Source organism: Pogoniulus pusillus, chromosome 15 (genome assembly GCF_015220805.1).
Source record: "Pogoniulus pusillus isolate bPogPus1 chromosome 15, bPogPus1.pri, whole genome shotgun sequence".
Taxonomy (NCBI): domain Eukaryota; kingdom Metazoa; phylum Chordata; class Aves; order Piciformes; family Lybiidae; genus Pogoniulus; species Pogoniulus pusillus.
This window is the reverse complement of record NC_087278.1, coordinates 27,724,812-27,741,530: the sequence shown is the minus strand read 5'-3', so window position 1 is coordinate 27,741,530 and position 16,719 is coordinate 27,724,812. Positions and strand designations below refer to the sequence as shown.

At 39.8% G+C, this 16,719-nt stretch overlaps 1 protein-coding gene across 3 annotated transcripts in view; it reads left to right on the top strand.

Moving 5' to 3' along the window:
• BCAT1 (branched chain amino acid transaminase 1) overlaps positions 1 to 10,857 on the top strand; it is a 71,958-nt gene extending 61,101 nt beyond the window's left edge. For all 3 annotated transcript variants that reach the window (XM_064155984.1, XM_064155983.1, XM_064155985.1), the window contains one exon: positions 3,912 to 10,857. In XM_064155984.1, the coding sequence (XP_064012054.1) occupies positions 3,912 to 3,953 (42 nt within the window). In that variant the 3' untranslated portion in view covers positions 3,954 to 10,857. The remainder of the gene's footprint in view (positions 1 to 3,911) is intronic.
• The last annotated feature ends 5,862 nt before the right edge of the window (positions 10,858 to 16,719 follow it).

Below are 16,719 nucleotides of genomic sequence, written 5' to 3'. Positions count from 1 at the left end.
CTCCAAGCTAAAGAACCCCAGCTCCCTCAGGCACTCTTCCTAGGGCTCCAGACCCTTTGTCATACCATTGGGACAGTCTGAGGCTGTTATTCCAAATATTCAAGATCTAAATGCAATGGAAATTGCAGCTAGATGCAACTTGTGTCTCCATGCTGTGCAGTTGCCTAAGCTAGGGCAATGCATCCATCTCATATTGGACAATGTACATTTGTATAAAAAGTAAAAATCCTCAGTACCCACATCTGAACCTGAGACCAAGAGGTGCAGAGCTCGTTATCCAATACCATGCTATCAATTCCCTTGTGTACAATATGTGCTTTAGAAACTTTTTCAGATTTTCTTCCTTATTGTGTTTCCAAGTCTATTTTCATGCTATTTGTTGTTCTTCTGTAAGTCTTTTGTGTTCACCAGGATTTATTTGGATTTGAACAGCTGTTCAGTGACAACTAGTGCTAGAGTGACAAATTAAAAACTCATGGGGGGAATGTGGTGGTTTGGGTGTTACCCGCCCCCCCCACTTTTTTTAGAGGTACCCCACTAGACTCAGATGGCTCTGGGAATATAAATGAGCTATTTATTTACAGCTAGCACAATATACAAGCAGATATTTACAATATATACAGTTACATACAGAAATATACAAATGAAAAGGTAATACAGAAACACAACTCCCCTCCCAGAAACCTGAGTCCCCAGGAGGAGCTCTCAACCACCCCTGCACCTTCCCCCTGCCCCTCTCAACCTTACCCCAGTCCTAAAAAAGAATAGAGGTTCAGTCAAGAGGTTAAGAAGCAAAGGTGAGGTTAGGGAGATGCAGCTCAGTCAAAGGCCAGCCCGAAAGTGAAGTCAAAAATGGCGAGAGTGTTATCTAATGTTTACCTTCTTCCTCAGCGAGACTCTGAGGGAAGGAGACATCACCATTGTTTTCCTTTCATAGCCTATCATCTAGTTTTTTCTTAACAAAACATTCTAGCTTGCTTCAAACTAGCACAGGGGAACTAACTCCATTTCTCATGCCAATTGAGAGAGGCAGTAGTATCACTGCAGTACGCACTTCCCTTCCAATCACTGAGTGGAAGTCATGATTACTAAAGAAAATTCTTTTTCATTAATTGATTTATACTGTATACAGTCATAGTATGCTTATGAGTTATATATTCATAGTGCACCTTCTTCTGTAACCAGTTGAGTTAGAAGGCTCAGAGATGAGATTCTTTTTTCTGGGAAGACCACTCAGATGTTGTCCCGGTAGGGCATAAATCCTGCCAGGTCAGTTTAACCCTTGCCCTCCTCCTCCTGTTATGGGGTCTGGAAGTTGAGTTAGATGAGCAAACAATAAGGGTTTGGCCCCAGCAAAGCCTTGAGGGCTAGGTGTCTTGTGCTGCCCTCAACGTGCCTGCATGGTCAAAGGAGGCACGAAGCTTTGAACTCATTGGCCAGAACAATGGTGCTAGTGCCTATTGGCCAGTTTGATTTTCAAAATGAAGTATTTAAAGGGGGATGATTTAGAGAACTGTGCCCTTCTGCATTCAGCATGGAGCCTTCCTGCCTCTCGTTGTTTGTGGCTCGTTAAAAGCAGTCACGTTGCAGCTAATGTTAGCGGCTTAGCAGCAACTCCTTTCCCTCTGCCTGGAATATTTTGTATTTTACCCTGGGACCATTATCACAAGTTTCAAAATGTCTTTGATACAGGAGACTTACTCAGGGACCAAAACAGTCATGAGTACATCTGCTGGAATGAATGCCGAGACTCCATAAGCATAGTTAGAATTTTCCCTGTTTTCTCGTTACTATTTTCCAAGTTCTGATTGTTTAAACTGATTCTGTGCAATTGCTTCCTGTCGACTGAAAATCCAAAGAATCTCAAGGAATTTTCCTGAATTTTGAATATTACTTTTAAAATAATATTCATGTAGAAATGAATATTAATCATTCATAATGATTATCAATTTTGAATACAGATGTTTTTATAGTTTTGCATTTTATGCTTTGAAAGTAAGCAAGCTTTTACTATAGCCTTTAGAGTGAAGCTTAGGATGCAACTTGGAAGGGATAGAAAGAAGGTAAGGTATTGTTTATACTACATGACACTTACTCTCTACATCCTTCACTCCAGCACCTCAATGTCTGTCTTGTAGTGAGAGAGAGAAGTCTGGACCACAGTGTTTGAGCTGTAGCCTCACCATTGCTGAGTACAGGGAGACAATCACTTCCCTAGTCCTGCTGACCTTGGTATATCTCATATAACTAGGAAGCTTCTTGGCCTGGACACACTGATAGCTCATTCAGACACCTGTCAACCAACATCTCCAGTTCCTTTTCCACTAGACAGCTTTCAAGCCACTCTTCCCAGGCTTGCAGCATCTTCTGTTGTTGTGACCCATAATGCGAGACCTAGCATTTAGCTGCCCTTGTCAAATGGCAACTCCGACCAGGCCTTGCAGTTTCCAAAATGAAGATCAGAGCATTAGCCACTGCTGCTACCTATTGCCAGCAAAATTTACAAATAATCTTCTGGCCCTCGCCTCGTTTCTGATTTGGGAGAGGTGGGGGTGCCACCTTTTATCTGAGAAGCAGTGATATGAAAGTCAAAGATGTACATTACCCCCCTCCTCCCCTGCTCCCTTTTGTTTCCATCCTTAGCAAAATTGCCTCGTGATGGCAATTCAGTGCTTTGTGGTTAAACTAACAATATACTTGCTTCTCCTTGGCTAGAGGTCCCAAGGCAAACACACTGAGAATATAAGCTAAAAGTCTTTTAAACAAGTAATTTGTCCAGGGTCCCATGCAGCAGCACACCAGTGTTTCTTCAGCCACACCGCAGATTGCAAAACAGGAGCATCAGAATTAGTGATGAAAAGAAAAAGTAAATGTGATAGATGTGGAGTTCATTTAGAGGCTTTACTTTCTGGAGTAAAGAGTAAAACAAACACATTGAGAATTATCCCTTTGTGGATATAATATTGTGCTTTTCTGGCACCTCTTGAATTGGAACCATTGTCTTTCCGCTGCTTTAATATACCTTTACCTCCTTCCTGCTGATGTAGAACCTCGGCTGGAATAACTTCCTTTTATCCTCTCTGTAGAATTGTTCAAGCAATTATTTTAGCCTACTGTCTAAAACTAGTATTTACTCCTGGTTGAAGAGTGTTTTCAATCTCCCTTAACATGGTAGTATAATGGAAAGGACACCCTACTTGCATGTCCCACTGGTCTGCCCACCTTTGCTTTACCTGCATACGTTAGCCTTGTGTGCATTTTTGGGGCTCACTGGAGCAATGTTTACAGGACTAGTAACAAAACTTTAGAATATGCAGCCAGTTTAACAACCGAAAGTGCTGCTTTGTATCTGTGCATTCCCTGGAAAGGATACAGCTCCATGTGGTAGGTTGACTTCCTTTCTCCCTGAAGATCCTGTTGCTTCATCAATGGAAAGATTATTTGTTTTATTTGGGTTACAGTTGTCTCTAATTGTACTCTATGGTATTTGTGATGTGTTTTATTTCACATTCAATTGGAGTCCTGTAATAAAAATCCAACTTAAACATATAAAGAAATAAAACTAAATGTGTTTGTCTATTGGAGAAAGAGCAGAGGTGTACTTATGAATAAATTAGTGAACTGACCTAAGGGAATAACTGTATTAAATTGATGGAAAGCTCTAATGAAGCAGGACTACTCTCTATCTTCTCTAGTGAATATTGGTATCACTGCTTTCTAGCTTACTTATGAGAAGATGGATAAAGCTTCAAGATGCTTTCAGGCTTTGCTCAAATCAGAGAGGAGTAGAGGCATAAGAAATAATGTAAGCTACTGTCAGGTTGGTAGATATGACAAAAACAGAGTTAAGGAGTTATTGTAATTGTACGTCATTCCTTTCATTCTTAAACTCCATTTTTGCTTCATTTCAGTATGGAAGAGAAGACAGTGATTGGGCCGTGCTGGTGTCATGAAGGTGGAGGAGGAGTTCAGCCCCTCCAGACAGAACACACATGAACAACGACGACTTCTGTAGCTGCCTGTGGGTAGCATATCTTTCTGTGTCAGTTTTCTCTCCAAGATGATTTTTTCCACAATCCGGTGAATCTGAACACAATCGTTTTGATTTCTACTGTAATCCTATTAGTAGAAGCCTATATTCTTGATAGAGGTGCTAAATATTAGCAATAGAACTTTCTTGATGGTCTTCTTAGTGCCTCCTTGTGTCTTACGTACAGTCTGAAAACTTGTAAAATGCTCTTCAACTGCTCTTCAATTTGGTTTGGTTTAACTGCCATCACCAGCATGTTGTCATAAAACACAAAGCTGTTGCCAGTTAGTTGGCCACAGGGTTTTATTGATATTCTCTGTTTAGGAAACAATTTGTTTTAGCCACGTGCTCTTTTCTTTCATCTTCTGCTTGTACAGGGGACTCCTGAGTTTGCATAGCCCTCTAGATCCCTCATGTATACCCTGTCAAGTAACAGTTCTGTGCTTTAGCCTAAAATTCTCTGAGTCAGTCTGGCCTGCAGTATGCTCCCTGTTGGCTTACTGCCTTTCCCTCCATGGGGATATGCAGTGGCTTCTTGGGCAGTGTATGTCTCTTGAACAGTTGAATACATCCTTCTATTCATGATTTACATTGCTAGGTCAGGGCATGCTGAGACAAGAATTACTCTTTGTCTAGTCTGGGCAGGGCACTGCAGAAACAGCATTGGCCTTCCAGGTGAATGCCAAGAAAAGATTGGACAATTGTGGCTGTAAAAATTGAACCACTCTTCACAGCAGTTAAACCCATGGGCTGAGGATTTTTTTTTCCTCATCCCATCACAAAATTTAGATTAGCAAAAGTTATTCTTGTCCCTTTTCCCACTCACGGTGAAATGTGTCCAGCCTCCAATGACACATGTAATAGGGCCTTCCTATTAAGGAATAAACTATGTTGTTGACAGAAAATACCTAGTACAAGAAGGAAAGAGATTTCATTCAAACCCTGATTTCACTCCAGTTAAACATCTATTTCTTCATGTACTACTGCTCTCTCACTGAAAGCAGCAGAGAGCATGTAGCCCATAGGGAAAAAACTTCTGCTAATGTCCACTAACGTCATACTGTAGTATTTATTAGCTTTCTCTTTTTGCACACAGCTTTGTCAAACAGCTTTAAGATCTCTCTTGCCAAAAAGGATCACCATCTTCTGTATCAATGTTCCAAAGTGCTGCTTCATTATGAAACTGGTGGAGCTTTGTTGACACTGGCAGAGTCAGTAAAGGCGTAAAAGTGAAACATTTATTACCATAGTTAGCAGTAGAGATGCTCCAGTATTAAGGAAAATATTTAGCTCTTTGTAGACCAAACAGTATCTCTCACATGCTTTATAAGTCCTGTGTAGTTAGTGGCATTTATTAACATAGTTTAAAAAGGCAAAATACAGTTTCTGGTAGACCACCCATGCCTTAACTGTTAAAAAGTAGCCTTATGGCTTTCCTGTTCATTTTTCGGTTAGATTTTAAAGACAGCCCCTACTTAGCCATCAGTTTCTTTTGCTTCCTCAAATTATGACTTTTACTACCTTTCACTGCAGTCCAGTCTGACCTTTTAATGAAGAACAGTTGAAGGTTCTCTCTGACAGTGTTAAATTTTGTCAGATAGTTTTCTCTTTAGGATACAACTGCAAGCACAAAATGTCATTTCACTTACAGTAGCAATAGTAGCGTGTGTCCCTTCTGTGACCATTTGGATCTGTATTGCACGCTAGTCTTTTTCAGTATCTCACTATGTATCGCAAGATGCTGTTAATCTTTTTATTTAATTAGATGGCTGGAAAAATTCACATGGGGAGTTACATCAAAATGCAGTGTGGGTTAGAGGGTATAATCCAATGAGACAAGTATCATAACTAAAGAGTGCCTTTAACTAGAGTGTGATGAGGAGCTCTCTAAAGATTGTATCATGAGCAACCACATGTGGCTTCCCATCACTGAACTATCTAATCTGTCCCTTTATGTTCATCTTAGATTTAGCAGCAAAAGGAAAAGTGGAACTAAGTAATGCCAGATGCATGGATCATGACACCATGGTACTGTGGTGTAAACCTAAAAGCTGTGTAAAACTTTTTTTAAAACGGGTGGAAGTAATTTCATGTGAAGAAACCAGGTGGTTTCATTTATTGTAGTTTGCACTGTCCACTGCAGAGGCCAGAGACACAACTTTACTTTCATTGCACCTCCAAAATGATGGGAGTTGAAACTGGAATGACCCACAGAAATGTTTAGTCTTTTCTAACAGGGAGGAATGGAAAGACATAGTGTGTGTTAGCTGTTGTCTTCAACATATTGGTTAATTGCTTTACCCTGGCTGCATCAACTCAAAGTTGTGCTTGTTTCCAGATGGGATCCAGGTGAACAGGTTCTAGATTTTAAACTTTGAAACTTTGAAATAAGGCAGATGACAAGTCAGCATAATACACAAAATTCTTCTATTCCATGCTGTCCTACCCTGCATTCTGCCACTTCTTTTTTTTCATCCTGTTAACCAAAGGAAAGAAATAGTATTTGTAAATAATAGTATTTGGTATTGCATTCTTCCTGTAAAATTTAGGAAGGAACTGTGGTGCTCCTTGAGCTAATAATAGATTGTAAAAGAATGTCTGCACGTATTTCCTCCATGTGCCCTGTTCATTTAATTGAAACATATTTACATAGAGTATGGTTCATCATAAGTAGGCAATTATCCATTCTTCATCACTTAGTTATGTTTCTGCTAATTGATGATTTAAAGACATAAGATAGTCTGCTATTAGGAGAATTTGAGACTTCATAAAAAATCAAAATAATATTGTTTTGTCATATTTGCATAACTGACTGCAATTACTTCATGTTTAATTGGGTTGATCAAATGAGATTCAGCCTTTCACATGCTTATGTTTTACCAACAGTGTTACTTTAAAATTATAATAATATACTCTAATTTTTGTATGTTCTTTCTTCTCCCCTTCATTGTTGTGATGATTATTTTCACTATTGAGCATATCCTTAATTTTCAATTTGGTGAACAGAATTCATGCATAGGAGGGAAGTGTTTCAAATGAGACAACTGTTCACGAAACTAGCATTTCATCAAGCTGTTCTGATGCCAAGAGTTATAGCTTCAGCAACTGGCATTACTTAACTAGATTCTTAATTGCAATGAGGGCAGATTTAGTGAGAATTTACTGTGACAGACTCTGGTAAGAATGCTAATAAAGGTTCCTGCTTAGGGTAGATAAGCTGTGGAAGCTGTGTCAGTGCAAAGCAAACTTAATTTTTCTGGGATACAAAAGGGAAATCTGATAAGACAAAAGCAAGACAGTGAGAGATCTCTCTGCCCAGACATTGTTTACACCTGTTCAACTATCTCAAGCCAAAAAGCAGTTGTCCTCTACTCCTCTTTCTAGATAAACTCTTGTTTAGGATTTACCATTCTTCATGTCTGAGGAAAAGTAAGTATGAAATACATATACAAGAGAGGATCAAGAATATAACTCTGCTAAATTAGGTAATGTGGGAAATTGTGATATTTGAAAGAGGCATTTGGAGTTAAAGTTATTTAAAGTATCTGTTAAGTATGTGATTTTCTAAGGACATAGAGAGAAAAACAACTGGGACTGATTTCACAGCTGCCTAATTAGAGCAGGAACCCTCTTGAAATCAATGGCCTCTCCAAAATTGTATGTGTAATCTCAACAGATTGTTTTGTTTGAACTGTCTGTTGATAGTGCCTTGCTATGAAATAGAATATAGAGATGGTAGCACAGCCTGCCAGCCTATGGTACATCGACTCTCTGCACAGATGCTAAGTTCTACTGTTCTAGCAGCAGGTGTAAACCATGGTTTAGTGTGCCCTGAGGTAGACTGTTCCCTGCTTTCTCTCCTTTTCACACAGACTTGTAGCCCCTTTTCCACAGACTCCTATCATGATGCTACTTACTCTCAAATCTCAAAGTAACTAAGCAAATGTTGCATTCTTTTTGCTTTTAGCAGTACTTACAGTTTTAAAAAAAAAGATTTGTAGGTGTTCAGGTGCCAGAATTGCACTTTACCACCTGCTTACGTAATGCCTGAAAAAACTTTCTGACTCTGGACAAGTTATCTCACTTCTAAGTGCAGAGTGCTACCATTTACACCACTTCTAACTGTAATCCAAAGTTTTGCATAAAAAGATATTTCACTACAGGTCAAATAAGCTTTCCAGAATATCTTTTAAGCAGTAGAGAAAGATGTTCATGTAAAGACCAGTATTGCAAGGATTGCTTTAGAGTATAAGTACCTTCATTGTGCAAGAGAAAACATGTCATTTGAATTAGAAATGTATTTAAAGTTTGCTGTATAAACCCATAAACAAGTATGTCATTAAAAATGTAAAGTAGCATAGAAGAAGATCTCAAAAAGATAATTCACCTCTATCTCTCAAACAGTGTTGGCTGAAAGGAATGCTTGGAGGAAGCATCGCACTCCTCAAGGTAGTCATTAGACTACAGCTGTTCTGGAGGTACTCTGTTGTGTAGCTCTTTATCACTACAGATTTTCTGAACTTCAATATTAAGTAGCTGAGGGTTGTATTTTATTGTACTTTGTCAAGATTTGGAAAACTAATTCCTAAGTCCTAAATCATTTAAACTAAATAACTTCTTAATAAGTATTTATATTTTCAGTCAAAATAGCAAAAGAAAGTCCCAGTATCACACTAGTGAAAAATAACTGTTGCAGCAATCCTTCTGTTCATGCCATGCTTTAAGCATGATGGTTATTAGTGGGAATTCCAAGGTATTTCCCCTGACTATGTAAAATCTGAATGCCATCTGTTGCCAGCTCCAAACCCAAAATGTAGCAATTACCTTGAGCTAGAACAATTAAATGTATTAGGACTTAGCAGGTGGAATTAGTAACTCAGAAATAAATCTCCTTAACTACATTCAAACTTAATAAAAATGATGGTGTTTAAATTCAATTGTAATAATAGTGTGTCTAGATCCTCATCCCTCTCTCTGAACACAAATTAATACCATTTGCTTATTGTAAAACTGTATTGTGTCTGATTTTTACCACATCCTGAATTCTTAATGCCATGCTTTAAAAAGAAGAATCTTGAATTTCATGCTTATAGGAAGATCATAAGGAGGCTTTAAAACCTTGCTATAAAATGTTGAAGTCTTTAATATATCTGCTGGGTAAAGTTAAGGTAGAAAATGAAAAGACAACCTTATGAAAGTAATTAACTACAGTGTTCCAAATGGTTTTTCAACACTGATAGTTTTGGGGGTTTACCAAAGAGGTATATGCAGAGAATAGTAGATAAAATAAGTGTTGTTCTTTTTTTCCTAAGAGCTGGTTCTCTTAATAATACTAACTTTTTGTAGGGCTCAATTCTGCGAAGCTTAGATAAGTCATCTAAGTGTGAGATGGAGAAGCTCAAAAGTTATCTTGGGCAGCACTGTCTTGCAAGAACCAATTTTGTCTCATTTTATGATTAAAGCGATCAAGACCGGAATATAGAATCTTTTTAAATTTTCACCTTTTGGTGAAAGTTTTGGTTTTCACGTTAGAATTCTGTTACAGTGTCACTAAACTATTGTCTTAAACAATTGTGTTTCAGTAGGTTACGAGAAGAAAGAAACATTCTTATTCTTCAAGTAATTACTTCCTTCCTATATGCCAAATTCATTCTTCATTCTGCTTTAGTCATTGCTAGAATTGTGACCCCCTTCAGGTGAAACAAGAGGTTTTATCTCTATCGTGCTCACTAATATAGTCTTGAGTTTTTAGTAAGTATTAAGTACTTGCAACAAATGCAAAAGTGAGAAGTCTGTTTCCAGAACAGGCATGCTAAGAAGTGAGAGTAAAAGTGTCCATCAAGTCAGTCAAGAGAGGGTCAGAAGAATGTCATCACTATTTTCATTCACTCCCAAACAGAGACTACGCAGCTACCCCAAATGTCTGGCAAGATGGTAGGTTGTTATTGCTATTGAAGAATGCTCATAGGCAGTTGCTTAAATTCCTGCATTTGTGCCTACAGTTTCCTAACTTTTGCCCTAGTATCTTTACTGAAACCTGCAACACACTCGTATATGCCATGAAACAGGAAACTCTTAGATCAAAACAAACATGTAATGTTGCAGATCATCTAACAGTGAGAAGCTGTTTTCTACAAGCCATTTTCTAATGGCCCAGTAGCTGACTAGAATTGCAAGTAGGAGGCAAATATATCCTTAATTCTCTTTCATAGTTGAGGACATTGACAGAGTAAAATTACTCCCAGGGAGATGGCTTGGACTCTAACTTGGCCACTATAGTAGAGAGTGATGGAATGCAAAAGATTCTTTGCATGATGGAGACAAGCAGGGATTTTATCTGAAGCTATTTGCTGTTTTCTTTGAAGTAGTAAATTTGGAAAGACAGATGTCCCAATCTGCCTGACCTTCAAGGCATTTTGAAGGGTGCAGTAGTAGTTACTGGAACTGTAGCATATAAGGAGTGGGAAATGAGCAACTTAAGGAGAAGTAAACAGCTCTCTTTCCTCAAAAGTTAGAATTAACTGGGTATTTTACAAGGATGTGAGCATATAAAAGCAGTCAAGTGTGGAAAAAATACTGGATAAACTGAAGGAAACTCTACCTCATTCTTCACTGAAGGTTTTGTAGAAGCACAATTAAGCACTCCTAATGGCATTGTTACGTACAGACCATCTGGCATGAAGAAACACTTTATATTTGTATGTCTGTAAATCCTGTAATAACTGTGTTGTGCTGGCAGTAGAAACAGTCTACACTATGTGCAGTTTTCCTCATCAAATCTGTAATAATGCAATGTTTCTGTCTCCAATAAAGGAATTTAATGGGCACCTCTTTGTGGCATGTTATGAAATCATCACTGTTGAATGCGTGTAACTAAACATAATTATCTCCTAGATGTGAACTGCGATGAAGTACATTCTTGAAGGCTGATTTAAAAGAAAAAAACTAATTATCAAATGAAGTGTGGTATGTAAGAACAACAAAGCTTATCAGTGAGCAGTAAGCTAACTTTATAGACAAAATATAAAGCTGGTATTCTGGCTTCCTCTAAAGATGATAACACTCAGAGGGAAAAATGAGGCCTTAACAATGTCAGACACGCATTTACCCTGCCAAGCCTGGAGGCTGAGCCCGTTGTTTCACTTGAAAGGAAATTGCTGGATAAACTACAGCACCAAAACTACTTACTTGCTACCTATATATCTCAAACCAGCTTTCAGCATGCCAGGACTATGTTGCAGTGGTTGAATTGCAACCCCTATTCTAGGAGGTTGGGGACGATGAACTCAAGGGAGGGGAAAAAAGCCAGAACACAGGTTTAGACACAGACCACAGGGCACTTTGAATTACAAGCCATTACCGTGTTGGCTAATGGAAAGCCCTTTGAAGATCGAAATCACTGGAAGTGAGTATCATTATGTTGTGGATGGGGATTCCCAGTACCTATGCCGATTTGGCAGAGGGGAGAAATTAATTAATGTGAGAGGATATTTATAAAAATATGTATTTATTAACTTCCAATATTTCAACTCTCTCCACCCCCAACCACTGAACTTTAATATTAAAAGATTCTTTACACTGTTATGAAGACATTCTAGGATATATATCTACAGAAACTTATTAATAACTAGCAAACATTCAAACTATTAACAGAGAGAGTTTCCCTGTGGCTCAATGCCACCTGAGGTCTTGTACTGTTTGCCCAGCAAAGCTGAGCTGAAAACTCTCTGCTTTATGCAGAGGTAATACAAATTAGAGAGGCATCTACTCACAATTCTTATCAATTATTAATCACCCTCCGGGGCTGCGTCAGCCTGTTGCAAGTGTCCAATTCTTCAGGATCTCTGATGTGGACTTCAAGGCTGGAATCCTCCGGCATCAGGGGAAATGGCAGGCTCTGGCCTTACTGCTGCTGGATCCTGCTGGCTGCTCTCTCCAGGGGTACGCAGGCAGGATGATCTCCAGGTGCAGAGGCAGGATTCCATGCAGTCTGAGCACGGGTCCAACGCTTGCTCTGCAGGCCGATCAAATGCAGATAAGTGGAGTGGGTCTGCTCCTGGCAACCCACAGCAGTGTGCACCCCAGGCAATCATACAAAGGCAGGCATACAGCTGCAAGGAAGTACACAGGCAGGCAAGCACGTGGCAGAGCTGCAAGTAATGTGGGGCAGGCTGCACATGAGCCTGTATGTGGGGCCGAGAGTTGATGGTCTCATTGGCCACTCGAACGACCAATCAGGTTGGCAGTCAGCTGAACCCTACCACACTAGGTAAAACCCACAGGCCTGGACTCCAGGTATGGGAGTCACGTGGGGCCAGCAGCAGGCAGGCCCGAGCTAGGCGTGTGGGGACTTACACAATCAGGTGTCCCTTTGTTCTCGTTTCCCCCTGGTGCAGGCAGAGAGACATGTCCAGGCAGAGCAGGCATAAGTAAGCCTGCTTTTGGGCCTACAGGCCCTCCACAACACATTAAAATCTTGATGTTTGCCATGTGTAGTAGTTGTATTTACTGAAATTCTTGATGTAGTTCTCCCTTTTCATAGATTTGTAGAATGGTTTAGATTGGAAAGGATCTTAAAGATCATCTAGATCAAATCCCCCTGCCACAGGTGGGGACACTTTCCACTGGGCTAGGTCATGCAAGGCCTCATCCAACCTGACCGCAAACACCTCCAGAGAGGGGACTTCCATGACCTCCCTGGGCAACCTATTCTAGTGTCTCACCACCCTCACTAAAGAATTTCTGCCTAGTCTGCAGTCTAAATCTGCCTGCCTCAAGCTTCAGACCATTCCCTCTCATCCTGTCACTACAAGGCCTTGTAAAAAGTCCCCTCCTGACTTTCTTGTAGGCCATTTCAGGTGCTGAAAGGCTACTGCCCTGAGCCACCTTTTGTCCAAGTGGAGCAACCTCAACTCTTGCAGCCTGTCCCCACACAGGAGGTTTTTCAGCCCTGTGATCATCTTCATGGCCACTCTCTGGAGCTGCTCCAACAGATTTATGTTCCTCTTATGCTGGAGGCAGCAGAGCTGGACACGGTACTCCAAGTAGGGTCTCAGCAGAGCAGAGGGGCCAAATCATCCTCCCTCATCCTGTTGCCTTCTGTGCTGCAAGTGACCATTGCCAGCTCATGGTGAGCTTTTCTTCACCATGGAACGCTGTGATTAAAGGTAATACTGATCTGTGTTGTGGTAAATTACACATTACAGTAAACTTTCCATCTGATTTGGTTCTTGGTGACTTCAGAAAAAGCTGGTGTGGAGACAGGATGCTTTAAAGAAGCTGTGGACAGATAAGTAAGAGAAGTTGTTAATTACTGATAAGGAGAACAAGTCAATTACTGATAAAGAGAACAAGCCTAACATGTTAGAGTTTCTTCCTGTACTTTCACCTCTCCACTTTAATCCTAAGGGAATCTATCTTTGCTGTAACTCTGTGTTGAGCACCAGTAAGATAACTTTCAAAAATAATTTATCCTAAGTTGTAATTATTTTAGGACTGATCTTACAAGAGGCTGAGCAGGCTTCAAAGACAGACAGACCTGTGCCTTTTAGCAAAAGTTAAAGAGATTCTTTTCCTCCCTTCTGAAATATCTCAGTATCTGACAATAGTTCTGTTCATAAATACTTGCAGTACCACCACTAGTGCTGTGTTTGTGTAGAGCTGGTAGCTGGAAAAAATGTGTGCTTTTCATTTTAAAAAATGAAAGGTAATTTTTCAGGAGAAAAAAGAAAATTATGACCCACAGATCATCAGTAAGCAACAAAGTATATTTTAACAATTACTGTTTTGCTGAGTCACAAGATAATAAGTCTGAGATCGTTCACAGGAAAACTGAAAATCAAACTGTTAATCAATTGTTAAAACCATGTTGGCTTTTAATTATTTATTTTTAAGAGATTGGTCTCTTAATTTCCTCCACAGTGCAAAGTACAAATTTATCAGATAAGAAGTGATTGCTCATAATTTTTTCCCTAAGGAAAATCTGGAAAGAAAGAAAAGATTAGCAGTTGCCCTTGATCAACTCCTTTCTGTGCCTTTGAGCAAGGCAGGTATAGCTCTGGTAGCTTCCATTTTCTAGCTGTAAAATGGGGGTAATAGCTCTCAGCAAACTGAGGGACTCCTGTGAGGATAAATGCATGACAGGTAGTATGATCAGTGAGCAATGGAAGGCCATATGGGCCTGAAGACAGATTCCACTATGGCTGCCTACTTCACATTAATTTGTAATAGTGTGCTTATTCATTCAATTAAACCTTATAATCCCATTTCTGCTAAGCTCAGTGTTGCTTCCAGTTCCAGTGAAACTTGGCAAGCTGGAACAGTGTCTACAGCTGATAGTGACATTTAAGTGCAAGAAAATAAACGCATGGCCAAACCTCCTGTAATTCCAGGGCTTGTCAGTCTATGGTATTGATTCTGGTTTAAACAAACACCTGACCTTGGAAGACTTTGTGTTGCCTAACTGTTCTATTCTGAATCTCAGGTGATATTTCCTGGGATTGTAAGTGTTCAAAGGCAAATTAATTATATCTAAACTAGTCATCTAGGCACACTGCTCTGTTTTTTCTAGTAGGGTGCCTGGCCATCTGAATTTTAAGCCTGTCTCCTTTGTGCATGAGGACCAAACACAACATGGACTTCAGAGGAGGGAGACAACTTTCAAGAAGTATGATTTTGGTATTCAAGTTTCCGGGTGCACATGTTTAGTGGCCATATTTGTTTCATGTATGTAATTTCCTTAATTGAGGACCAGCTGTTTTGCAAATACAAAGTTCTTTTATGGTACTAACCAGTACAGAGTGAAAGAACGCACACAAGTGAGACTTGAAATTGTTACTGTATTTATGTTTGTGACATTGACCCAAACCAGGAAACTCCACAGACACCTGTGAAAAAAAACAACACATTGATTATTGCTTAGAAAATGAAAGATTGACTTAAGTTGCAGCTCAGTGACTTAACCAAAGTCCTTCTGCTCCAAAACTGCCATAGCTGCAAGAAATGGTGTGTGTTAGTGAAGAATTAAGTGTTGTGGACTCTTGCCTGACCAGGCCAAGGCAGGATGTGTTCAGGATGTCTTTGCTCACTGTATCTGTAGGATAGTCCCCTCCACAAAGGAAGCCTTATGGCTCCTTTTTTTTTACCACCACGTTTATAACAAGATGAGGTAAGGTGACTGAGAGACAGAAAGTAAGCCTCATGTTTGGCTTCTTCCTTCCTGCCCAGAAGTGAACTTTTTTTGCCACTTAAACACATTCTCTAGTGCTGGTTTAAAAGGAAAATAAATGTAACAAAAAGATTCTTTCATGACCTCCAATGCAGAAGTAAGAGCTGACATCTGTCCTGGAGCCCCTGCAGTCTGTATCTATTATGTTCATGTCTGTATCTTGTCCCTGCTTTGGCTTCTTCACATTAATGCAATTTTTTGAATGCCTGAACTGCAGGAACATTCATTGCCTGATAAAAGACAGAGCCTCCAACTTCTCTCTTCATTTGGCTTGTGCCTAAAACCTGTCTTGTCTCCAGCAATCAGGTTGTGACTCTAGGCTGTTTGTCATGATTTTGACTCTTCAAGCAAATTATTCATGTGACTTGAGATGTTTGATTGGATCTTTCTTCCTACCTCAAGAAAGGTATCCACTGAGGGATATGTGCACTTCTCCCATTCCCTGAATGGGGAGAAGTGCACATTCCCCTGTGGGGAATGCCCTGAATAGGGAGAAGTGCACATTCCCCTGTGGGGAATGTAAGAAGTGTTGTTGGTTGTGCCCAAAAAAAAACAAGGAAAAAAATAAAAAGCCTTGCATATCTCCAGTTCACAGTACTGTGAGTGAACACAACACTGCAAAAAAAAAAACCAAACAATAAAGCCTATGTGAGGTAACAATGGCTTTTTAGACCCCCTATATCTAATCAACTTCCAACCCTGCTTACAACCTAAGTGTGGTATACCGTGCTCTTCTTTCTATGCTTAGGTGCATTTTGTCAGTGCAGGCAATACAACTGCAGCTCTGCCAGTGAAACTGCATTGGTTTTGTTTATACAGCAAGACTATACCTGGCCACAGTCCCATACTTGAAAAGTTATACCAGGAAAAGCATGTTTTCACTAGAGCAGTCAGCTGGGGCTCTGGTTGGCACAGCTATGCTGGGGAAATCACAATTCACTATGCTTCTAGTTGGCATTGCTGATAGCAGAAGTTTGGAATGGAGTTGTAGTCTCACAGGACTCTCATAGCTCAAGAAGAACAGATTGCCTTTAAACTTATTGATCCCAGGCAACTCAGGTCTTTGGTGCTTTCTTGACAGCCCTGGGAGCTTTTGTGAGTTAGAACAGGCTTTAGCACAATACTGTATTTTGTTTTAAACTTGAACATCCTTCCTTCACCTGTAACTACTTCTACCACATTACTTAGAGGAGCAGATTTGAGTACTGCCTTCTCCAGAAGATAATTTGTAACCATTTGCAGCCATTTAATTAATTCTTTAAACCATAACATATATTTACCTGATATGAGAAATTGGTTGATAGATATAGAAATTTGTTCTTATTCTAGTTACCTTGCCAGTTTGATATAGCAAAGATAGGTCAGCCCTCCAGACCAAAAAGCATCCTGCCTTTCCTCTGCCATCCAGCACACTCCACTCCCCTCCTCTGGGAGGAAATAAAACCAACAAACCAACCCAACA